The sequence below is a fragment of the Pelodiscus sinensis genome, chromosome 23, assembly GCF_049634645.1.
Source record: "Pelodiscus sinensis isolate JC-2024 chromosome 23, ASM4963464v1, whole genome shotgun sequence".
NCBI classification, from domain to species: Eukaryota; Metazoa; Chordata; order Testudines; family Trionychidae; genus Pelodiscus; species Pelodiscus sinensis.
In genome coordinates, this window is record NC_134733.1 from 24,346,824 (window position 1) to 24,371,382 (window position 24,559).

Here is a 24,559-nt window from a genome sequence, read left to right on the forward strand (position 1 = left end):
CAGGGCCCCTGGCAGGGCAAGCTGACGCGGGTAGCAGTGTAGACGTTCCTTCTTGCGCAAGAGCCTCTTCTGAAAAAAATGGTGGCTCATTAGGTATGCAAATGATGCTCGGCGATATTCCACGCTTAGCCTCATTTGCATGTTACTTGCACAAGAAAGTTTGATTTATAACCGTGTGGGTATGTGGTGTGATTATAATCGGTCTGATGTTGTAACAGTCCCAAAGCAGGTATGGGGTTTATGAAGGAGGTACAGGCGACTCTGGGAAGTTTTCTGGGGCTAGTCAATCTTATTGCAACTGAAAAAAAAGTCTCTTAGGCTACGTCTAGACTACAGGCTTTTGTCGACAGATACTGTCGACAAGCTTCTGTTGGCAAAGAGTGTCTAGACCAGTGGTCCCCAACCTTTTGAGGTTGTCGGGCGCCAGGGGGGCGTGGCCGTTTGCCCGCCGGGCGCCAGGGGGCGGGGACACTTGCGCGCCCGGGGGGCAGGGCCCCCCCCAGCTGCGCGCCCGGGGGGCAGGGCCCCTTCCAAGGGCTGTGCGCCCAGGGCCGGCGCTCCCCTCCCCCCCTGGCCGAGTGCCGCGCGCCCAGGGCAGGCGCTCCCCCCCCCTCCCGCCGAGTGCCGCGCGCCCAGGGCATGCGCTCCCCCCCCCCCCCGCCGAGTGCCGCGCGCCCAGGGCAGGCGCTCCCCCCCACCCCTTCCCGCCAAGTGCTGCGCGCCCAGCGCTCCCCCCGCCAAGCGCGCTCCCCCCGCAAGCGCCCGTGCACCATGTGCCCGGGGCCAGGCCAGCCCCGAGCACCTGGCGGGCGCATTGAAATGGCGCCCGCGGGCACCGTGTTGGGGACCACGGGTCTAGACTACATCCAGTTCTGTCGACAAAGCAAGCAGCTTTGTTGACATAACAGTGTAGACGCAAAGGACAGTACAGATGCAATAAAGCCTTCTGGCGACAGACTTCTGTTGACAAAAGGTGTTATTCCTTGTAGAATGAGGTTTACAGCTGTTAACAAAACTGCTGAGTTCTGTCAACGTTCTGTCGACAGAACTCAGTGGCAGTGTAGACGCAGGTCTAGTTATCTCGACAAACGTCCACTTTTGTTGACAGAACCCTGTAGTCTAGACACACCCTAAATGTTTGCCTGTGGCAGACAGCCGTGTGTCTGAGTGAGGCTTTTAGGGGCCTGTCTAGTGCCTCAAAGGTGAGGCTGAAATCCAAAAACAGGGTGGAAAAAGCCCGGAAGTCAGAGAAATGTTTCTCAGGGGCAGTCTGGAGTGGCTGGCCAGAGTGAAGTTTTAGTTGAGGAAAAAGATAAAGTTCTGGGGGATGAGGAGTTGTTGGCTGGTGAGGTTTGTAGAATTGAACCTGCACAAGGTGAGGAGGAGTGGTGTGAAGCACAATGTGTGCAAGCTGGCAATTTGGCTGGTGGAAGTAGCTGTGGGGCAGTAAAGGAAGCTGTCTCAGTGTCTAGCTGTATGCCTGAGATTAGCCAGGGGTGTTGGGTCAAGGGAGAAACTCTCTCTCTGCTTGTCTGTGTGTGGGGAAGAGTTTCTTCCTTTGTCTGAGGAAGGTGCCCCACAGCCTGTGATGGCTGAGAGCAGGGCTGTTGTCCCAGAGTTGGGTCTGGATACAGCTAAGGCCCAGAAAGGAAGTGGCCCAAGGTGTGTGTCTGCTGGGGAGAAGGAGGCTGTGACCTGGGTAGATCCAGGCAGTGTTCTGCCAAGACCCCAGAGATCAGACAGTGGTGACACTGACACTGCTGTGTTGCTCGAAGAGGGGGGGAAGCGACTCTGTGGGACCAGGGTGACCCCTTAGCCCGGACACAAGGAGAGGATGATGGCATGTTAACTCTGGTGCCTAATGACGGCAGGGAAGTTTACAGCCATCTAGAGAACTGCAAAGAGAGAGAAGGTGTCTCTGCCCTTGTATCTTGTGAGTCTGTGTGCCTGAGAGGGGATTGTCTGTGAATCCACCTGAGGGGTCAGAGATGACCCAGGGAGTAAGGGAATTGCAGGAGGAGTTGGTTGTGGCTCAGCAGGGCAATGCTACTGCAGAGCCAGAGAAGGGTGAACTGCTGCTTAAGGAAGCTCATAGGGAAGAGAGTCCTGGCAGTGCTTGTAGCAAGCAGTTTGCAGTAACAGAGAGGTGACGATGCCTGGCTTGGAGAAGGCATTCAGGAGAAAGCTCTGCCTGAAAAGGCAACAGCTTGTTGTGTGAGGCACTTGTGCATTGGGAGGAGCAGCGGATTGTACGAGGCAGCTGTTTCTTCAGTGCCGCCCAGCTGATTGGCCAGGCAAGGACCCCACGTCCGTCCGTGTCCCTGAACAGAGGAGGAGCCAGCGGCAGCAGGAAGTGCCAGAATCCCACATTTGCCATTCCAGGAAATATGGGAGGCCCAAGAATCTCTGACTCTCAGCTTCCTCTCAGGCCACGCTCATCACTACGTGGAATCATAGAATAATAGGACTGGAAGGGACCTCGAGAGGTCATCGAGTCCAGCCCCCCGCCCTCAAGGCAGGACCAAGCTCCGTCTACACCATCCCTGACAGATGTCTATCTAACCTGTTCTTAAATATCTCCAGAGATGGAGATTCCACCACCTCTCTTGGCAATTTATTCCAATATTTGACCACCCTGACAGTTAGGAATTTTTTCCTAATGTCCAGTCTAAACCTCCCCTGCTGCACTTTAAGCCCATTACTCCTTGTCCTGTCCTCAGAAACCAAGAGGAACAAATTTTCTCCTTCCTCCTTGTGACACCCTTTTAGATATTTGAAAACCGCTATCATGTCCCCCCTTAATCTTCTTTTTTCCAAACTAAACAAGCCCAGTTCATGAAGCCTGGCTTCATAGGTCATGTTCTCTAGACCTTTAATCATTCTTGTCGCTCTTCTCTGGACCCTTTCCAATTTCTCCACATCTTTCTTGAAATGTGGCGCCCAGAACTGGACACAGTACTCCAGCTGAGGCCTAACTAGTGCAGAGTAGAGCGGCAGAATGACTTCACGAGTTTTGCTTACAACACACCTGTTGCTTACAATACATGCCCCCTTGTCCCCGGGCGCCCCTCTCTCACACATGCCCCGCCCCTGCACTTGCCGTCAGTACCCAGGGAACCACCTTAGCCTTTGCTCAGATCCTGCCGTGCTCATGCCTTGGGCGGTGGCTTCTCAGCTGCCAAGTGGCACTGAATTGCTCCTTCATTTAGCCTTCAGCGGAATAGCACTAAGGTCAGGGGAATCCCTGCTAAAGCAGAAGAAACAAGGAATGTGTCAACGTGAGAGAGAGACAGGACTGGAGTCTCTCCAGCACAGCCATGGGCGACCTAGTGACCGCACAAGTGGCCCTCCGACATCTCGGTGTCTGCACGATTGTCGTAAGCAACACTGCCTCCGGGACAGGGCCGTTTCACTAACGGCACTTGCCTACCTGGAGTTCGCGGGGGTGCCGAGTAAACAGTCGCCGCGCTGTGACTAGACGCAGAGGGAGCTCCCGGCTCTCACCGCCACCGCAGTGCGCAACCAACATGCGGCCCCCTGCACATGTGTGTCACTGACGAATACCGGCAGGGAAAACCGACATGCAGGGATGCCTGAGGAATCTGGCAACTCGGCATGTGAGCAACAGCAAACAAAGTCTGGCGGCCTCACCGAGACCCTCGCTGGGCCACAGGGGGCCCGCCCCTGCTCCAGAAGCTGCTTGGAAAAGGGAGTGTGAACTGAACACAGAAGAGGGCGACTAGGCGAGGGCAGGGCCAGCAGCTCAGAAGCCAGCCGGCTTCTCGCTCTCCGCTCGCCTCTGGCCATGGGAAGAGCTCGCTTAGGGGTTCCAGGCTGGACCGGCAGGTACCAGCTCAGGGAATCCTTCGGCTTGGTCTGGCTTTCAGGTTCCTTCCCCCCAGCCGAGAGGAGACGAATGCACACACACAACTAAGCACCACGTCTTCACGTCTTGTCAGAAGAGCAAAACCCAGATAAGGTGTCAGCTGCTGCCAGCAGAGGGGCTGAGGGCCCTGCCCCAGGTCACAGCCAGCCTGGCGGTTACGAGCCTTATAGAAACTGGAGAGGCAGCTAGGCCCAGGCTGGGGCGAGGTGAGTCACCAGGAAACACGTAAGGGCACGACGGGCCGTTTTCTGACAGCCCTGAGCAGCAGCAGGAAGCAGGGGCTGTGAACGGCACCGCACGGAGCCAGCGCTGCGCTGGAAGGCCGGTCCTGAGGGCCAGGGCAGACACGGTTCTGAAGGGGCTAGTGGCGGAGGCCTGGACTCCAGCAGGCGGGTTTGGGTCAGAGGCGCGGAAGCAGGGTGCTGAGCTGTAGCCCGCCCTGCAGTGGTTTCCATTACACGCCGGGGTCACAGCGCCACGAGCACCCCTCCACTAGCTGTCCCACGCTGGCGGGCGAGGGAGATTCTGCGCACAGGGAGGTGGGACTCCTTGTTTGGGGCAACGTGCCCGGGCCCACAACAGAGGCACAGCCTACAGGGAAGCTGCCCTGCTCCCTCCAGCCTCTAAGCTCCACCGCCTGGGAGCCGGGCCCAAACGTTCGTGCTGCCCCCAGGAGCCAGCGGCGGGAGGAGGGGACGCAACGTGCAGCGACAGGAAGCCGACAGGTGCCGCCGTGGCCAAGCCAAGAGCCCTGGGTCTCTGGAGTCAGGCCAGGGCCCAGCAGGTGCGAAGGCCTCGGCACCGAGCAGACGCCAGCGAGCACCAGATGGGCCAGTCCCACGACCGTGGCAAAGGGACCAGAGAATTGTGCCGGCTGCGAAGCTTTGCTGCCCACACGGTGCAGCCACCCCGGAGAACACAACGATGGCTCTGTGCACGCGGCCTCGCTGGGGCCCTGCCAGCCTAGTAACGGCCTCCCCATTGGCCGGCCCCCGGGTTGGCATTTCCCTCGCCGTTAGGAACAGCGATGGGAGCAAGGCCGGGAAGGGAACGTGGCTCGCACAGGGAGGGCTTGCGCTGGGATCTACTGGGAGACCCGGAGGCCTGTTTTAACCCAGCTCTGCCCTCTGAGCAGGAGAAAGGAAATGAAGGAACTTCCCCCCTGCATCCTGCCCTACGCTGCCCCAGGCTCCCTCCCGCTGCTCTACAGGGAGCAGAGGCGCTTGGGATCTGCTGCTTTGTTTCACGCTCCGGCCCCGGGAGCCGAGGCAGCCTGGCCGGCTCAGCATTGCCCCATGGGGCAGCGAGGGAGGGAGGGCCGAGGAGACGCAATCAGATGTGTTCTGTGGGCACCACGCACCAAGAGACCTGCCACGGAGCAACCCCAACCCTCACCAGTCACACAAGCCACGAGCGGGCAGCGATGACCCCCACCCACCTGGGCCCAGACGGGCTTTACAGACCCGCAGGCGAAAGGCTCCGTATGCAACCCTGCTGGGGTGGGGGGTTGCCTCCCCATAGACCCAAGGCAGCGTTGAGGGGCAGGACCTCCTGGGGACTCCACCAGCGGGGGTACAGCCAGCACTTGCTCCAGCTCATCCTTCATCATCACACGAGAGAATCCCTCCTCTGAGCAGCAACACCAGCCCAGCAACCCGCTTCCAGGACTCTCCACCCCACCAGCCCCGCGCAGAGCCCAGCCCAGAAGGGGAACGCAGCCTTACGGCCCCGCCCGCGGGGTGACCTCAGCCTGCCTCGCACGCGCCCTCCACACACACACACAGGGCTCTGACCTACCCCCAAGCTGCTTGGTGATGTCCAGAGTGGAGCTCCAGGAGAAGCGTTCCACCGCCCCATCCTCCAGCTCCCTCAGCGCCGCCGGCAGGGTTTCCAGCTCGTACGCCCCCCGCTTTTTCCAGTACAGGAACATCCTGGGGAGGACGCAGGAGGCCTGCCGCAGCCGCCGGGATTGCTGCCTTCACGGCTGGGCGGCCAGGCGAGGGGCAGCTCTCCCCGCCACACGGAGCCGAGCCCGCAGCCAGGCCATGGTGGGACTAGTAGGAGGAGACCAGACTTGGGCTCTTAGGCGCAGGGCCTGGTGGACGGACAAGTGCTGCATTCATGCTGAGCAATGGGAACTGTGGGGTGCTGCTAGAGACGGACCAATGCGCTGGGCAGCGGGCAGACAAAGGGCCTTTCTTCCGCCTCCCACAGACATTTCCCAAATTTCACTTTCCATCGTCTATGAAAGAAATTCGGCTGTGGAGACAAGACACATTTGTGAGGCTTTTAAGCCCTCGACAGAACGGGGCTGCTCAGCTATTTTGCTGTTATGAAAAGTTTCCAGAGAAGAATGCATCCCCCAACCCCGACAAGGCACCTTCCTTCCTCACAGGAGGCTCACTGTGCAAAGCCGAGGCTGGCGTCATCGGCCGGCGGGCACGGACAACGGGGGCTTTGACGTCCCCTGTGCTGGCCAAGAGGCTCAGCGGCCATGTGCAGCTCTTTGGAAGCGTGGCTGGGGCCCGGCTGGCGGACAGCAGGCAGTGCCGCCGGAAGGAGCAGTGACTGACGTGTGCAGATGCCCCGCCGAAGGAGCTTCCGCGTGGGGGCTGCCCGCTTGCCTCTGGAGAGAGAGGAAGGGACTCCAGCAGAATTCACCCTCTGGCTCATCCCCGAAGAGCCAGCCACCTGGGCTCCTGAGAGCTGCCCACCCTGGCTGCAAGGAGCGGCCAGAATCCAAGCTACGTGGCGAACGTGCCATAGCCACAGGCAGAGAGGCCACTGAGCAATCAATGTGACAGGGCCGCTTGGCCACTGTGGCAAGCTGGGTCCCGCTCTCCTAGCTAGGTCTCTTCACACGGCTGGTGGGAGTAGCTAACGCCCCCCGGCAGGGATCCTGGGGGAGACGGGAGTGCGCAGGCTCTTGCTTTCCTTTGGTTGTGAGTCTTCTGCTGGACCACGAAGCTCAGCCACACCCATCTCCTCATGGTGCGTGGGAGGACAGAGCCCCCGAGGCACAGTGGTCACAGCACTGCCATTTACACCTGCCACAAGGCAGGGCGTCCGAGGCTGGCACCCTGAAGTCTGGGCTCCGATACTGTGGACACGCGTGTGGCATGCACACGAAAGCTGGGCCCGGAGCCTGCCTCTCAGGAGCAGCCGTGAGGTGTCGGACAGCACACCGGTCCGAGCGCAACGACCCTGCGTGATCCGCGGACGGCTCACTGCAGCTGTGGCTCCCCTCCACTGTAGATACGGGCCATGCACAGGTGTCGGGAGAGCCCAAAGTTTAACTCTGTTTCTCCTTAACGAGGCTCTGACTTCCCAGACAGGCAATTAAGGAGTCCCACAGCCAGTATATGAGAGTACATACCACTGGCCAGTCCAGCAGCCTACTGCAAACTGCAGACAATTTGCATTTTGAAACCAGTCACTGGTCAGGCACGTGTTAAATATAAAATATAAAACACGTTGCCAAATGTTAATGACCGTCGCCCTTGCAGACGAGTCGCTCGTGTCCGCTGCATTCCCCGTGTGCCCCCACGTGCACAGCCGCTGAAGTTTTGCCCGAGCGAGACCCGCTGGCCTGGCAGGAGCACCTGCTAGCATGCTGCACACGTACCAAAGGATAGCGGGCGCCGCCAGCCCACACTTCCCCCGGCTGCAGCAGAGGGGCAGGAAAGCAGGCAATGGGATGCCACAAGCACACCCCTCGGACGAGGTACGAGCAGTAGCAGCTTGTTTTCTTCGAGGGCTTGGACATGCTGATTCCGTTCCCGGGGACTCCAGCGGTACCCACTGAGGTGGGCTTGGCAGGCTGTTTGCAGCACAGCTCTGCCACAGCCAGAGCTGTCTCGGCCTGCTGGGTCAGTGCCCACAGCCGCTTCCGCCAGCTCGCCACAATGACACACACAGGCTGTGACCCAAGACCAAACTCTGGGCTGAACGGAGGCAGCCCCTTCTCCTAGCTGGGGCAGCAACAGGCAGCTGCCTGGACTTGTGGAACAGCCGCACGGTAACCATGCAGCTGGCCAGTGCCACTCAGCGTCTGCAACCTGCTCTCCTCACCTAAGACGGGGGGTTTGGACAGAGGACCTGGCCCACATGGAACTGGGCAGAAAGGCAGGACACGGGCACAGCTGGACCATGTCCCTGTAAGGATGGTCTGGGGGCCCTGATCTCAGACACCCGCTGTGCCGACGGTATGGGCACCAAGCCAGACACAGGCCAGGAAAGGAGCAGGAGGAAGCAGGACGTGAGGGCCCGAGAGCTTCGAGTGCACCAGAGTCAGGTAGGTACAGGGGCTCCAGAGTTTCCAGGAGCTGCGCCGTCATGGGATGGGCAGAGACCTGCCCTGCAGCGGAGGGGAAGGCGGAAGGGCGGCCAGGCGCACTGAGCGACGAGCCCTGGAGCATGAGGTGCAGCGAGTAGTCGGGGTGGACCTGCAGCACGGCCTCCTCGGGACGAATGTTCCTGTCCAAGGTCCAAAGGGTGAAGCTCCTCCCCTTGGCAAGGAGGCTCCCCGGGAGGGGGTTCCCGTGGGCCCGCCCACGCACAGTGCCAGGGTCTGGGACAGCACCACCAAAAGACGCAGCAGTGTGCCGAGCCAGTGAGAATGAGCCACGCTGTCCTGCTCCCCTGCAGCAGAGCTCTGAGCACCGGCAGCAAGCCAGACAGCGGCTAACCAGGCAGCCAGCACGGTGCCCTCCAAGCCCTGCCTTGTCCCATAACCCGCCAGTCCCCAGCTCTGGCTCGGAGCCTCTCCTGGGGCATGTGCTTCACGTGCGCGGCACCGCACGATGGGCGCTGCTCCTAGACTGGGGGGCTCCGCGCTGGGCCACACCGGCAGCTGACAGAGACAAGGGCGCTTAGCACCACAAATCCCATGCCGCAAAGGAGCCCCATCCGCAGCCCCTCCTGGCGCTGCAGTGAGGGGACCGGAGGTCAGCGCAGGGAGCTCCCCCAGCTGGGTGAGAGCAAAGAACCCGGGGGGGTGCAGGGCCTGCAGACGGAGGGGGCACAGGGAGGAGGGGCCCCATTTAGCAATTTTATTGGCATGAGCACGGGGGAGGGAGAGGGGAGGGAAGGGCCGGGTGTGTACCTCCCAGATGCTGCCACAAGTTGCCTGCAATAGGAGCGTGCACCTGGCCTGCACCTGCCTCTCACAACAGCCCTGCCCCGTGGCAGCTCACACCAGGTTTCCCGGGCAGTGCAGATTTTAAACATTGCAAGAGGAAAGGGTTGGGGGCTCCCCCGCCTGGGTCCGAGCACGGCCAGGCCATCAGGACAGAGGGAACAGGCCCGCAGGGCTGCAAAGGGCTGGGTGAGACAAGCGCGTTTTGCACCCAAGGCCCCATCTATACTTACCATGCCGGAGATCGACCTTTGGGCGTTCGATTTAGCAGGCCTAATAAGGACCTGCTAAATCAAATACCGAGGGCGTCCCGGTCCGCGCTGGTGGTACTGAGTGAGAGAGGAGTAAGGGAAGCCGACATGGGCATTTGCTCCTCTCGACCTCCCGCCGCGGAGACAGCACCAAGCTTGGCTTATGGGCCATTGACCCCTGCTATGTCGTTTCCTAGCTGGAGCCACGTCCCTTCAGCCAACTGCCTGGAGGCTGTCGAGACCCACTTGATTCACTCAGCCTTCCCTCGTGTGCTCGAGGTCTGCCCGGCAGCAATGCAGAGGAGGCTCCTGCCCTGGGAAAGGGAAGAGCTGGAAGACCCTCCACTAGAGTACCAGCCGGCACATCGTCGGGAAGGGCGCCCAGGCATCAAGCAAGGGCTGACCAGAACTTGGCGCCCCCGCCAGGTGGCTACAACCCCAGGTGCTTCTTCAAGACGCCAACCCAGCCTCGGCTCCGTCCCGCAAGGCTCACTGCTCACGAGGAAGTCCTAGTGCAGCGGAAAGCCACCGTGCAGCGTGCGCACGTACGGTCTGTGGTGCACAGGCTGTGGAGCAAGGGGCGAGCGAGACATGTGCATGAGGACCACGCGGCCAGTGGAAGGGAATACTGTGCCGTAGTGAAGGAGGTGGCACTTCCTTGGTGAGCAGACACCGCGTGTGATGCTCAGAGGGCTTGTGCGCACATCCCAGGCCTCCGGGATGTACGTGTCATGCAGGTGTGTGCAAGGACCGCCTGCTACTGGATGGGGACCCGTCAGTCTTCAAACCGGAGCTCTGACAGCTTGAGCTAAAGGAGGCCGCCTGTAGGTGGGCGCTGTAGCATCCACACCCTGTGGATTGGCCGGCAGACGGAAGAACCCTGCCCTGACAGCCGCACACGCCGGCTGAGGGGGAAGTTGGTGCATTGCACACATAGCGTCTGTCAAGGCTCCACCTCAGCGCCAAGTCCCAGAGATGCTCCAAGCCCAGGGCTACCTGAAAATGCAGCTCACGGCCCAGATGAGGCCCACAACTCTCCCCTCCCCAAACACAGGCAAGTCCTGAGCCGGTTACGCTGTTGCTGAGCAGGGACCCGGCCAACAAGCAACTGCTATCCAGGAACAAGGAAGTGCCACATACAAGCAAAAGCAGTTGCAAACACTCAAGACAATTATGTAAATACATGCAAATTAGGCACAGACTTCGGGCAAGCGGCCAACGCAGCCCTCGGTGCCAAAGTCTGGACATCCCCGCTGTGGCCAACTGCATGGGAAGCCGGCCACAAACACAAGCCTCCTGCACTCTTGGTTGGGGAGCCTTTACCTGAGACATCAGCCCACCCTGCTAGGCCAGCTGGGCAGAGCTCCTGGCCCCTGCACCGCCTCGGGTGCTGGAACGCTTGCAGCCGAAGTCACACTCCCTGCCAGCAACGTGCTGCGGGATCCACGCCGTAGAGAAAGGCCGGGGGCCCAGGGCGAGAGCCCGCCTGCTGCCAGGCTGGAGGGAGCCAGCCACAAAAACCAACTGACGGCTGAAAGGAACTGAAGCGCCTCCCTTCCAGGTGCTGGCACGTGCGTGTTACACGGCTGCCCTGGCTTTGGGGCACGGCCTCCAGGCACCACAGGGTCACTCCCAGACAGCCGCGGACCAGCAGCTGTGACTTCCGTCCCAAGAGAGCACAAGGCGTCCACTTCAGTGAGGAATTAAACCGGGACTCAGCAGCTGATCAGCTCAGCCTAGTTAGCGTCCTCAGTGTTAACTCCTCCTGCACGCACTGCCCTTGCCAGCCCAGCCAAGGGCGAGGACACGCCCCACACCGCGAGCCCGACAGCACCCCGTGCGAGCAGAGCCAAGCCCCGTGTGCAACATACCAGCCCCGTGGAAAGTGCAACAGTCAGATGCCCTGGGTATCATGCGTAACACTCAGCCACTGCGACGGGCAGCCCATTCCCCCTGCCCACGGCCCACTCGGCCAACCTCTGAACCCTTACAAGGGTCCCGCCACCAGGCCCATTCTAGCGGGTTGGCCAGCTGCCTCTCCCGCATGCGCTCAGGCCAGAGGCTGCCCTGTGTCCTGGGGCCCAGCCAAGCCCAAGGAGGGTCTTGCCTACAGTCACTAGACAGGAAGAAGGGGCTTAGCAGAGCAGAGGTGACAGGGCAGTTGGTGGCACACTGGGAAGACCCCACCCCCCCAGGTCAGGGCCGGTATGGGAGTTCTGGGTAGCACGGCACAATGTCCCCGTCACCCCTAAGCAAACTGCTCCCCTTCCACTCCCTGTCCCTCCCGTCAGCTTCCTCGCAGCCTGGCTCTGTTTTCTGCCGCCCCGTGGCCTGGCTGCTTTGCCGGATTCTTGTGTCGCCATCGCCGGTCCCAATGCACTCAGCTGCTGGCTCCTTGCCCCAGACGTCTCCATCAGACCACATTTTCCATACACGGAGCCACAGGAAGGAGGCGAATCCCTCCCCAGGCATGCCAGCTGGGGGGCTGGACGAGTTTTTCTTTCAGCTTGGCGCTCCCTGCTGGGTAATTGTCAAGGCCAATCTACAGACCTATGGCTGGAGCGCCTCTTGCGTCAACTCCAACCCAGGCGAGTTCCTGGAGGGCTCTGAACGGAGGGGCACCGAGGCCCAGAAGGGCAGAACCCCAGGGCCGCTGGGCGGGGGCGGAGTAACGGGATGATCCGGAGCTAAGGAAGATGAAATGACAAGTTCAAAGGGCTGGGCAGGAGAGGACAAGAGGGCAGGGGTCTGCCGATACCTGGACAGCTGCCCTAACACTGGAGACCTGCTGTCCCCTTAGCCACAGACGCAGGACGAGAGCTGGGGTCAAACAACAGCTGGGCAGGAAAAGCTTCCCAGCCACGACGACGGCACGAGAACGGAACGGACGGCTGGAGAAGTGGGGGCAGGTCTTTGCCGGAGGGTTTGAAAAGGAAGCTGAGTCGCCACCTCTCTGGGGCAATTTAGACCCAGCACATTCTGCACCTTGCAGGGACTTAGGCTCCATGACCATGGGGGTCCCGTCCAAGCTTGTGGGTCTCCCCAGCACACTTGCTGCATTCGGGGAGGTAGCGCTCGGGCCTGGCCTGGCCCCTTGGCCACTGCCGCGGATCAGGCCGGAGATGTTCACAGCTAGATCCCCATTTCTAAGGTCTGGTCCAGAGTAGGAGCCTGATGCCACAGGTCGATGCTGCTGTGCTGGGGCACGAACCAAAAAATGGGCCGGGGGGAGGTTTGAAACGGTTCAAGAGGCGTTGCTCATGCCCATTCCACAGCAGGGGCACGGCCACACAGCAGGGCTAACGTCGAGTAAGATACACAACTCGACTGACCTCAATAGCGAGCTGAAGTCGAAATCGCTTCACTCGGTGCTTGGCACTGGCTGCGCTGCAGGGAGCAGAAGGAAGAGCTCTCCTCCTCCGACCGCCCTTCCTCCTCGTCAAAGGGGGGTTCGTGGAGACGCAAGAAGCAGCATTTCAAAATCAAGACTCATGTAGACGCACTCGTTATTTCGGAATAACGCTGCTGCGTAGACACAGCCTAGGTGTGTGCGCTCGCCACATGCACCAGAGCCGGAAGCTTTTACCCTCGGGGGGATCTTAGGCAGCCGGCTCTGGTACCCTCGGGAGTGGTGCATATATAGACTGGTAGAAGGGTGTCACTGGCCCCCTCCCTCGGTGGAACGCTGCCCCTGGGACCCAGGCAAGCCAAGGAAGCCCTAATGGCCAACAGCCCACCATGATTCAAAGGGACGGAGAGGACTTACCAGCCCCAAGGATGTGCCCTTCAGTGGTCCTCGCACTCTTTGCTCTGTCATAGTTGTAGTTAACAGCTAGTTAACAGCTGAGCGTGCTCTAGTGATAGACAGTCCCCCAGGGACTGAGCCCAGGGATGGAGCATGCCCCGTCCCTGGGCATCAAGCCCCGTGACCCCCTGCAGCGAGAAGCCCGAGCCGACCAGCAATCCACAGCGAGGTTGTGCGAAGTGTCTGGCTGAGTCCCACATTCGAGAACACAGTCGCATTTGTAAGGCCCTCAGGCCCGAGCTGGGCAGGAGACAGACTGTGCGCACTCCTCACGGAACCAGCGCTGGCACCGGCCTCAGCACATACCAAGCAGGGGTCCCTGTAAGATGGGCGGCCACTCAGGAGGGATTCCACTGCCACCCAGCTGATTAGCACAGCGCCAACAGGTGGCTTTTTGTTTCTCCTGGTGGTGCACATCTGCACATGCCTCAGTGCACAACAAAATTCATTCTGCACATGGATGGAAAAAAATCACACACAGAGGGAGAAGATTAGAGAACATTGGTACCGAGTACCTTGGCTTCAACAAGCAGCACACCCCCCTTCCCGGCACCGATCCCTGCCCCTCGGTACCAGCCAAAAGACACAAAACATGCAGGGAGAGGTTGTTCCCATCCTAGGCACCAGTCAAGGCAAGGACAAGGAGCCCAGCCTGGCTGGGGCTCTCTTGCTGTCCCCGGAACCCAGCCTCGGAGAAGGAAGCGAGTCCGCCCCGTGATCTGCCTCCTGCTCTGTGGCGAGCTAGAGGTGTGCGGTACCTCACGCTTTCAGGCAGCACAAGACAGCTACTCGTACGGGGCCACTAAGCAAAGACTCCCGTTGAGCAGACAGCCTGCCCAGCAGTCTGGGCCCCCATCTCCCAGCAGGGCAGCCCTGCTCTCGTTCACCGGGAACCGGCAACAGTTCGGAGTCTCCAATGGCTGGGAGTCCCACGAAGGGGCTGAGCCGGGAACTCGAATGCCAGACTATGCGAGTCTCGAGGAGAACACGGAGAGGCAGAACGTGTCCAAAGGATCGAAACTTCCCAGGAACGAGGCCAGCAGGGGCAGCAAGAGAGGACCACGGAGGAGGAAGAAAGTGTTAAATTCAGAGCACCTCACGCAGCCACAAGCCTTCTTCCTGCCAAAGACCTCCAGCTCCACTGTGAAGGACCGTCCCCGGAGCAGTTTCTGAGCAGCGTGCCCAGCACTGGCAGGGTAAACGAGCAGGGAACCAGGCTGGATCGCCCTGTTTAAGCCCAGACTCGAAATACGTGCCGTACCTGGCCCTTCCTTGAGGGGAGGCCTGTGAAGAACCAACTGCCTTATAGGCTGCGAGACTAGTCAGGACCGGCGCGGTGCTCCAGTCTGACCTCCCAGGTCAGGGTGATGAACGCCCCCAGAGCAGAGCTGTCAGAGACACCCCACTAAGTCAGGGCAGCAATCCACTCCCCCATGGGCTGAACACATTCACCGGGGAGTCACCCAGGAAACTGGAGCCAGCTGCACTGGGCAGACCGGGTCTGGCTGAAAAAGGCTCTCCCTACCACCCCCTCGAAGTAACCCTTCCCAGCCCCGGCAGCCTGGTCCCTCAGCGTGGGGCACAGAGGCGGCTAGCCTGGATTCCAGGACAGCACGAGGCCCACTGCCGATCATTCAAGTTCCTCCCTGTAGCAGAGTCTCTGTCGGAAGCTGGACATTGTGCCGATCGGTTCTTGTTTCTCACTCTCAAGCTGAAAAGGAAACAGAGAACCCCTCCCTGGGGAGCCTCGGTTCATATTCAAGCCACATGCTGACCCCTCCAAACCCAGCGGGCCGGCCCATCCGTACGCACAGAACTGACGCATTTCAAAGGGCACGAGGCACCAGGCCTCATCAAAGCCTCCGAGCCAGAGATGAATGTGTTGCAAAAGGCCAGCCGGCCCCGCAAATTTCTTATCTGCTCCCAGCAGGCTCCCGGCATTCAGGGCAGAGCCAAGTTTCTGGAGGCAGGCCCGGGCTGTATCCCAGGGACGATGCATTGGTTTGCATTTCAGCTCCAGGCCCCGCGCTCTGCCAAGAGTTCAAGCCAGTGGAAATGAGCAACCGGGAGCGTGGGGACCACAGGACCACGTCTAGACAAACAGTGCAGCAAGCTGGGCTGTAAGTCCAGCCCCCCAGGCCTGCTGGGCACGGTCTGGGATGCCAGCCACGGTGCACGACGAGCTCCTGGATACGTACTGCTCTCCGCTTTCAGACAGCGCATGGGGAGAACTCAGTGCTCACAGCAAGCGGCACAGCCAAGGCCCACAGATCTCCAGCCCATGGTGCCAGCACCACACCCTGTTCGTCAGGTGAGCCTCAAACTACACCCCAGAGAGCCCCAGACCCAGAGCGGGGCCCCATGCCACTGCCAGCCACAGGAGCTGGGTCTAGTGAGGCCAATTAGCATCCAGGCTGTGAGCGAGACAGGCCTGGGATGTGCCGGTCATCCCTGAGCAATCAAGGCAGAGACGTCCACAGCGCAAAGCGAAGGCATAAACCACGAGAGCTTCCCACCCCCCGGCCCAGCTAAGGTAGAATCGCTCCTGTCCCGGGATCCTGTCTGCAGAGAGCAGTGCCACTGAGGAGCAGGCCCACACAGCCGCCTGCAAGCTGGGGAGAGGGCTCTGGGCAGCAAGTGGAGGCAGCTGGAAGGAGAGATCTGTCCGCCTATGCCAGGCCCCAGAGACCACGAGAAGCGTCTTTTCATGCCACCCCGCAGGAGCCTCTGTCTTTTCCTGCCTGTTAAAGAAAAAGCAACTATTTCTAGCTTTCGCTAACAGATCAAATCCCATTCTCCCTGCTACCAGTTCAACTGCATCAAACAGCCCTGAGAACATAAGAACGGCCCTACTGGGTCAGACCAAAGGTCCATCTGGCCCAATACCAATGCCAGGTGCCCCCGAGGGAGTGAATCGAACAGGTAATGATCGCGTGATCTCCCTCCTGCCATCCATCTCCACCCTCTGACAAGCAGAGGCTGGGGACACCATTCCTTACCCATAGTGGCTAACAGCCAGTGATGGACCTAACCTCCATGAATTTATCTAGTTCTCTTTTAAACCCTGTTATACTCCTGGCCTTCACAGCCTCCTCTGGCAAGGAGTTCCACAGATTGACTGTGCGCTGTGTGAAGAACTTTCTTTTATTTGTTTTAAACCTGCTGCCCATTAGTTTCATTTGGTGGCCCCCTAGTTCTTATACTTGTTCCCACAATAAATAACTTTTCCTTATTCACTTTCTCCACACCACTCAGGATTTAAAGACCTCTATCACGTCCCCCCTCAGTTCCAAGCTGAAAAGTCCCAGTCTCTTTAACCTCTCCTCATATGGGACCCGTTCCAAACTGAGATACCAGAACACTGGCAGGGCGCTTCAAAAATGACAACCTGTAACTTGAAGTGCCTCAGGGTTGTTGCCCGGCAAAGGCCCAAATAGAAGGTTACTCTGTTCGTGTTCAAGGAACAACATTTGAAATTCTCTCCCCCTCCTCCCTCCATCAGGAAGAAAACAAAATCCCAGAGGCAGAGCGTCACAACACCGAAATGATTCTTTCCACAAGGACCCTAGAAACAAGTTCAAGCAACATCTTTCTCTCCTTGGCAAAATTCTGCCCCAGTGTCAACACCACTGGCTGCTGGCACTTTGTGCTAATAGAAGGTAAAACACACACACGAACTAAGGGAAAATTTCATTTTTTCCAATTTTTAAGAAACTAGAAGAGACACAATTAAGGCAGATGAATTCCTGAGTTGCATAAAAACATTGCAGCTCCCTAAAATGGGAAAAAAGAAAAAAAAGAAAGGGATGAAAAGTAAGACAGGCTAAGAACGTTCCAGTCCAATAATTTATCAGTGTCTTCACTATTTTCTTTGAAAACGCCACGCTTGTGGAGTAGCTTTGTTTTGTCTGTACCCTTTGACAGAAAGGTAGCCCAATCCTTATCTGCTTCTATAGGAAAACCCCGCACTTACAAAAATGGTTGTAAGTGTGGAAGGGGCTGAAAACCCCCAACTTACATCCTCGGCCCGTATTTACGACGGCACACGATGCCTATCGTAAATGAGGGTTCGAGTTACGACTCCCCCGACTTGCACCGCTTCCCCAGGAACTGATTGTGTCGCAAGTCGGGGGCTGCCTGTATTTGCCAACTGTCTAACCTCCATGGGAAAAGAAGTCACACCACTAACTGATTAGTCAACTGCACCAAAAAAGTTTTTGAAGTTCTAATTGATCTTTGTTTTATTACAGGTTGAACCTTTTTTAGGCCGGCAACCTTGGGACATGACCGGTGCCAAACCAGAGAACTTGCCAGTCCATGGGAGGTCCATATTGTCTAGCAGCATCGCCACTTCACTGCTTGCTGGGCTCTTAGAGGATATTTAGGGGTAAATTAGAGCTAAATAACAGCACAGAACACTGAGAGCCAGGACTGGGGAGCTGTAAAAAACTTTATGGAAACTTGGACACACCCATGCTAAGTGGACACCCAGCTAACCAACATAACCGACCAGAGAGGTTCAACCTGTATAACTGTAAAAGCTTAAACAATGAATAGCCTAGCAGCACCTTGAAGACTAACAAGACATGTCGATGGGATCATGAACTTTCGTGGACACAGCCCACTTCTTCAGATGACCGGAGTGTTAGAAGTCCAGATCCAAGAATAAATAAGGGAAGGGGGGAGAGGGGTAGTGTGGGACCAAAACCTAACAGGCAGCCTGACTGAGGTGCCTAAGACTTAGTTTTTTAAATACAATGAATGAATAAATGATGCCGAAGAAAATGCAGAGCTCGCTAAGTGACTAAGTTACACTGGTGCAAGCTCTCCCCATTTCCCTGGCTCCTGCACACACCTCTCCTGCTCTCGTAGCAGCAGGAAGGTGCAGAGGGAGACTAACACCTGCTCAGTGTCATCTTCCAGCCTCACGAAGGGAGATGAGTAACAGACTGTTACGCACACGGAAGAAACGCACCTGAACGTTTCAGTTAGGCACGGAAAAGGCCCGAGTCAAGCAAAGGCAATTTATGGCTCAAACCACATAATCTTACGGAACAGCTAGAGCGTGTGCAGCCATTTCTGCCTCCTGTCACCTTCAAACCAGCCAGGCCAACGAGAGAGCTCCCAACTGCGGATTATTCCAGTAACCTGGCCCTGTATTTTATCCATGCACACATGTGAGTTTGCATGTACTCACCACAGCATCCGGCAGGGAAAGCGAGTCTGCAGCAGATTCATATTGTTGCATCAGCATTTTTTAAAGTTCTTCTTTTAACCTTGACTATAACCACAAGCTTCCATAAGCCAGTGTCCAGTGTTTCAGGTTTCTCAGCTTTGGATGTCAAGGCCACAGAATAGCCTATCTTTGCATTCCTGTTCATAGATCTGCTGGCTAACGATTCAGGGAGAAGGATATGGTGAATTAAATGCACAGGCTTTAACCAAGCCGTGTCATCAGACGCAAAGTTATTGCATGAAGGAACTTGGAGATAAACTCAGAGGACAGAGGAATTACTTGAGGTGGACACAAACAATAAGCATTGTAATAGGTAGAACCTCGATATTACAAACCCTGGGGAACAGAAGTCATCTGTAAGTCTGAAATTTTTGCAAAACTGAACAGAACATTATGGTTCCTTCAGAAGTTTAGAACTGAATGTTGATTTAACACAGCTTTGAAATTTTACTATGAAGAAGGAAAATGATGCTTTTAGCCATCTTAATTTAAATGAAACAAGTTGAGTGCCCTTAGCTTGTCCATGTTTTTAAAACTTTCCCTCTTAGTAGTTTATGCTTAACACAGTACTGTAGAATATCTGCTTTGGGGTTTTTTGGGGGTCTGCTGCCTGGCTGCACACTTCTGGTTCCAAATGAGGTGACGTATCTGTTTGTAATGGAGATTCTACTGTTCAGCTAAGTGTAGACGCATACATCTGGAACCAAAGAATGCAGGCCGGACTTTAAGAACTGACAGCTTTCTCTTGGGAAGCACAGGCTCTGAGAATGAGGTCACCTGCAGTTAATCAGCTGAACACAAGATCCCAATGTGACATGCTAGCCAAAAGGGCTAACTCAGTTCTGGGATGCATGACCAGGGAAATGTGGAGTACAGAGCATGCAATGGTGTTGCAGCCATGCTGATCCCAGGATAGTAGTGAGACAAGGTAGGTAGGGACAAGATTTTATTGGACCAACTTTTGTTGGGGAAAGAGAGCAGCTTTCAAGAAGTTAGTTTACCTCTGCACTTAGCTCTGTTGCAAACCCTGCTGGAATCATAGAAATTAGGTTGGAGAAGACCTCAGGAGGTCAACTAGTCCAACCTCCTGCTCAAAGCAGGACTGAGCCCAGCTAAATCAACTGTGTTCAGTTTGGAGAGCCGCAATCCAGAAAGGATAACTAGAAAGAGCTCAGAAAATGGCCACAAGAACAATTAAAGGATTAGAAAACCTGCCTTACAGAGAGTGATTTCCTTGAGTCCATCTACTCAGCTTAACAAAGCAAAGGTTAAAGGGTGGCTTGATTAGAGTCTATAAGTATCTGCTTGGAAAACAAAACCTTAAAAATAGGCTCTGCAGACTAGAAGAGAAAGGTGCAACAATCCAAAGGCTGGAAATTGAAGGCATGGATTTTTAACCTAGAGAGCAAGTAAGAATTGGAACAATTTACCAAGGGTCCATGGTGGATTCTCCATCACTGGCAAGTTGGAAATCAAGATTGGACATTTTTCTAAGAGACCTGCTCTGGGAGTTCCTTCCCTGGCCTGTTACACCCAGGTCAGACTAGACGGTCCCTTGCGGCGTTGGAATCTATGAAATATAGACAGTGCATCTAAGAGGGTACAACTAGGAGCAGAGAGGAGGTGAGCAACAGAAAATTCAGGCTCTGTCTCCCGAGCGTCCCATGAGCCCTGCTACACTGCATTCGGATCAAGCCCCAGGGAAAGCGGAGGATGCCGCATTGTTCAATCCAGTTAGAAACAGAGGTGGCATCTTCTTCGAGCAACCCTTGGGAAGTGAATGGAAAGAAGATCTAGCGCACGTCTCACCAGTGGGATAGGAACCCCAGATCATGGATATCCACGGAGGTCAATGCGGATACCTGCAGCTCATTTCTGCAGATATACAGATATACAAAAATGCAGTTTTGCTCCTTGCTCCCCACCTAAAAACCGGCCCCTTCACCTCCTTAAAATCCGAGGCGGCTTCATTGATGTAACGTGCTCTTTTTATGGAAACGGGGCTCATGGATTAGGTTACGGCTAAGGCCCAGCACATGCTGCAATGATTTCAGGTTTAGTTTTCACAGACTGATTCTTAAAGAAAAATGTTCTCAGATAAAAATCAAGGTTTGAAATCTGTTTTTATCCATCCTGGTGGGGATGATGCTCCCTGCTGTCCCCATGGATTGAGTTCCCCTCCTCCGAAATTCACAGCCCCTTATTCAGGGGTAAGAATCAGATACCAGAGATTAATGTTCTGCCTTGGGCCTTTGCAAAATGAGATGTGGTGCAAGAAAGAGAGAGAGGTGCCTACAGCAGCAGCCACAGAAGTGAGATTATAGCTCCACTAGCCCAGGGGCTTCCGAGCCCGAAGCGTTTCCTCATCCTGCGAGGCCCGTCTCCTTTTCTCCCTTGCTGTGTTGTGAGCTAAAAGTTCTTTGCTGCAGCCTGTTGTTAATGCAGGACACACACACACACCCTCCCTCCCCTAGGCTGTAGAGAAACCCCCCATGACTCAGAATCCTAGGGCTGGAAGAGCCTCAGGTCAAACCCAAGGCCTTTGGGAGTATTGCAGACAGCTCTCCAAGCTATGCAGAAGGAACCCCTTTGACAAGCCAGATACCTCAGCTTCAGTGCAGCCCCACGGCCTCAGGATATCACTCCGTCCATTTAAGTGCTGCCTGTGTGTTCCCAGTGCCATGGGCTAGGATGAGCCTCCCAATGAATGGGCAAGTAGGTGAGACGGATCCGCAGGCCTGCCCCACAGAGCCCTTCCATCAATGGCGCTGTGGCTTTGTGAAGGTGCAAGCATACTGAAACCAGCTTTGCCTCACTCGCTCACCCAACCAGAATGCCACTTGCTCCCGCGTGCCCCTCCCTGGAAGTCTGCCGCACGACACAGGCCGGGCAAGGACAGAACTAACCAAGCCACCTGAACAGCAGACACAAGTCAGCCTGCTCCTGTTCCAATGACCTTGCGCTGAATCCAGAGGGGGTCCAAGTTCCCGACTTGCTTACGGCAAACGACTGCCACCCATGCCAAGAGACCTGGAGCCGGGTGCATCAGTAGTGAACAGGGTACCCCGCCCCACCCTTTCCTAGGGGGCCACCATGTGGCTCGTGCTCACGCTGGGCCGGGCCCAGGACTCCCTTACGCAGCGCAGCATCCGAGAAGGCTGCAGCGCAAGGTTGGTCGTTCAAGAGACAGGCCAAGAGAACGTGAAACATTTTGACAGACGTTACGTATCAAAGGCTCCAAGTCTCATCTCCCACCCTCTTGCCTGGCTTCCCCTTGGCATGTGCACAGGGGGCTGCTGTCCGTGGAGGCCAGGGATTTGGGTCTTCCCCGACCAGTCCTGCACTAACTGAAGGGGCAGCACCTGCCTTTAAGCATCAGTTAGGGCTTGCTTTGTTCTCTCCCTAGGGATGCCAGGGAGCCAGCTGCCCTGCGCCGCGCCTTCCCGCTGGAGAAGCGCTCCGTAATTTAGAGCCAGACCATCTCTCACTAGTACATCCCTGCTAATTCCCTGCAGAGCTCTCCGCTCCCACACCATTAACTCATTACCACGCCAATTAACGAGCACACCTTTGGAGCAACACAGTGAGATGCCAAGTGAGCGATTAGAAGCTATCAGAAAGCAGGCAGCTGACGGGTCAGTTCCTATCTGTCCCGAGCCCAGCGTTACAGAGAATGGCAGCTGCCTGCCTTGCGCGGGTTTTCAGTGCGGAAGAGAATTTACTCACTCGTCCCCAGGCGCAGACTGAGCCAGCTCCGAGGAGGGGAACCATACTTGGTGAAGCCCGAGTTCATAGCTGTCAGTGTGGGAGCCTGGCCTCACAGCACCAGGCCCTGCAGGAGAAGGGCCCCCGTTAACACCACGGCGCAGGGATCTGCTTGCTGCAGGAAGGAGCTCGCTGCACTGCACTGCTCTCCTCTAACAGCCACACCGGAGAGTGCGGACTTGAGCTGCTCCACTGACCCGAAAAGCAGCACGTGCTTGGCCTCCGCAGCGGGGCTCTTCCCAGACAGAGCCCCTTGGGTGCGGTCGAGTCTAGAGCTGCGCACTTCCCTCGCCTTCCCATTTGGGTTTCCGTATTTCCCCTCTCCGCCAGTCGTAACGCCTCCCTCCCCCCGCAGCTCAGCCCCACCAGCCTCCAGGCCGCAGCCTCTCACCCTGTGCCAGGCAGGGAGGCTCTGACGTTTTGTGGCAGCACCAAATTTGCTCCCCCCAGATATTTTCCTTCTCCACTGAACCAGAGCCCCTGTCCCTTTGAAAACTCAAAGCACAGGCCACTGGGCATCACCACGGCAGCAGGACGGGTTGCCACAGCAACCCAGCTGCTCAGAGGCAAAGCAGCAGCTTAGTCCCCTTGTCCCGCCCCCTCCATTCAGCGCTGACGTCACAGACAGACAGCAGACGGCCCTTTCACAACTGGCCCGTGTTTCCTTTCTGCTCCCCCGCCTTGCCTGCAAGCCTTGGCTACACCTTGAACTTGGCAGGACCCGTCTGAGGCGGCCCCGTGGTTCACAGGCGGGATTTTTCCCCTTGCTGCACAGATGGCCCCCATATTTATTTTAGCCACTGTTCAGGCGAGTTTGTCAGCCAAGTCTTTCCTGTGCTGCCAGACCCAGCCATATGGAGAGAATTAAGACTGGATTAAGTTAAAGCCTTAACTCTTTCCAAGGCAGCAGTGCAGCACGTCTTCCCGTAAAAGCAGTCCCCGTTCCATTCGCTGGCGCACACATCTCCGCATGTGACGGGGATACGGGACTCTCTTAAAGAACCGGAAAAAAGCATTTCTTGGGGGTTGGTGGGTTCTTCAGAGCAGTGTTAGTGCAGCCCAAGAGCCTGACACTCCGGACAATGCTGCAGCCTTCCTCCTCTTACAGCCTAGTGTTAGCTGTGTCAGGACGCCTGCAAACAGGACCCAAGTTCCAAAGATTCCAGAGTCTCTTTCGCAGGAAGGCAACTTCGCCTCACTCAGGACTGGAAAGCTTTTCTTGGGTCTAGTTCAGTCCGCTGCTATTTCCTATACGCCCCCTCCCCCCGGCCGCCACTAGAGTCCGTGTATTACCTCCCAGCTCCCCAAACACTGAACCAGAAGCTGAGTGGACTAGGGCCTGGCCCACACAGGTACGTTTACTGTTGTTACAAATAGGATTAAGTCAAACCAGGCTTAAAAACAACTTCACTGCAAATGTAGACAGAGCCAAGCTGTCTTCAGTGCCTTTTGAGGAACTGCAGTCAAAAGCCAGAAGTCATTTTTAGCACAGACACATTAAGAGCCCATTTCCCAAAGATTGTTCCTTAGATACTATTTCTGGCTCCAAACTGAGATGAGAACAGCCAACAAGTCTACTCACCAACTGGAAAGAATTAGCACCCCAAATTGAAGACCATGAAGTATTTTCTCTACTACCAAACCAGATCATATGCCACTAAATGTACAGGCCAGCTCTTCTCAAAGGAAGCAGAACTTAGTGAGACAGTCGTTACTGCTAGTGACACAGGTACGTCACAAACGTAGTCTCCTTCTATTAACATTTTAGTCTCCATCACCAGCATAGCTGATTTAGGAAGATGTGGGTAGTTAGATGGAGAGAGACAAATCGCTTCCTCAAACATGGATACTTTCAGACTGAAGTAAAAGAAAGATCCAGGAATCAAAGACAGACCAAACCAAGATGAATGTTGTAGTTAAACAGCATGCTTTAGAAGTAACAAGTCTATTGCCATTCCCTATTGCCAACAGAACAGCTCCAGCTTCATTCTGGAGTTGCACTGGGTTGCAGACACAAGCGGTCTACGCTTTTAGCAAGCTTAGATAAAGTCTATTAGTCACTTCTCTTCTCATGCGGGTTTTTCACAGCACTCACACCTAAGTGCCATCTCAATCAATCAGATACAACTCAAGGTCACAACACTGACAAGTGACCGGTTTCCCTCTAGCGACCCTATTTGGAAAGTTATAGATCTTGAAAAACTATAGAAATATTTACAAGATGTTACTGGTTTTCAGAAAGAAATGATCCAGCTGAACAAAAGACATGAAATGAGGATCAATCCAGCGGCAGTTAAATCACTGAAGATTGAGATTATCAATACACTGAAATTAGCCAGAGAGGTTTAAAAGTATCTTTCCATGGCATCCCCTTCCTATGGTTCAAAGCACAATGGAGCCTTTACTCAGGGTACATCACCTTCAGGATAAGTGGGACAGAGTGATCCCCGCTATATGTGGGTCAATGGGGGATTTGAAA

At 56.2% G+C, this 24,559-nt stretch overlaps 1 protein-coding gene across 4 annotated transcripts in view; it reads right to left on the reverse strand.

Annotated features, from left to right (window-relative positions):
* PLEKHG5 (pleckstrin homology and RhoGEF domain containing G5) overlaps positions 1-24,420 on the reverse strand; it is an 86,204-nt gene extending 61,784 nt beyond the window's left edge. The window contains exon 1 of one of the 4 annotated variants that reach the window (XM_075906547.1): positions 22,042-24,420. In XM_075906547.1, the coding sequence (XP_075762662.1) occupies positions 22,042-22,108 (67 nt within the window). In that variant the 5' untranslated portion in view covers positions 22,109-24,420. Of the gene's footprint in view, positions 1-5,683; positions 6,397-22,041 lie in introns of those variants that run through there. The other 3 variants (XM_075906555.1, XM_075906545.1, XM_075906548.1) reach the window with 3 other exon arrangements.
* Between the last annotated feature and the right edge of the window lie 139 nt (positions 24,421-24,559).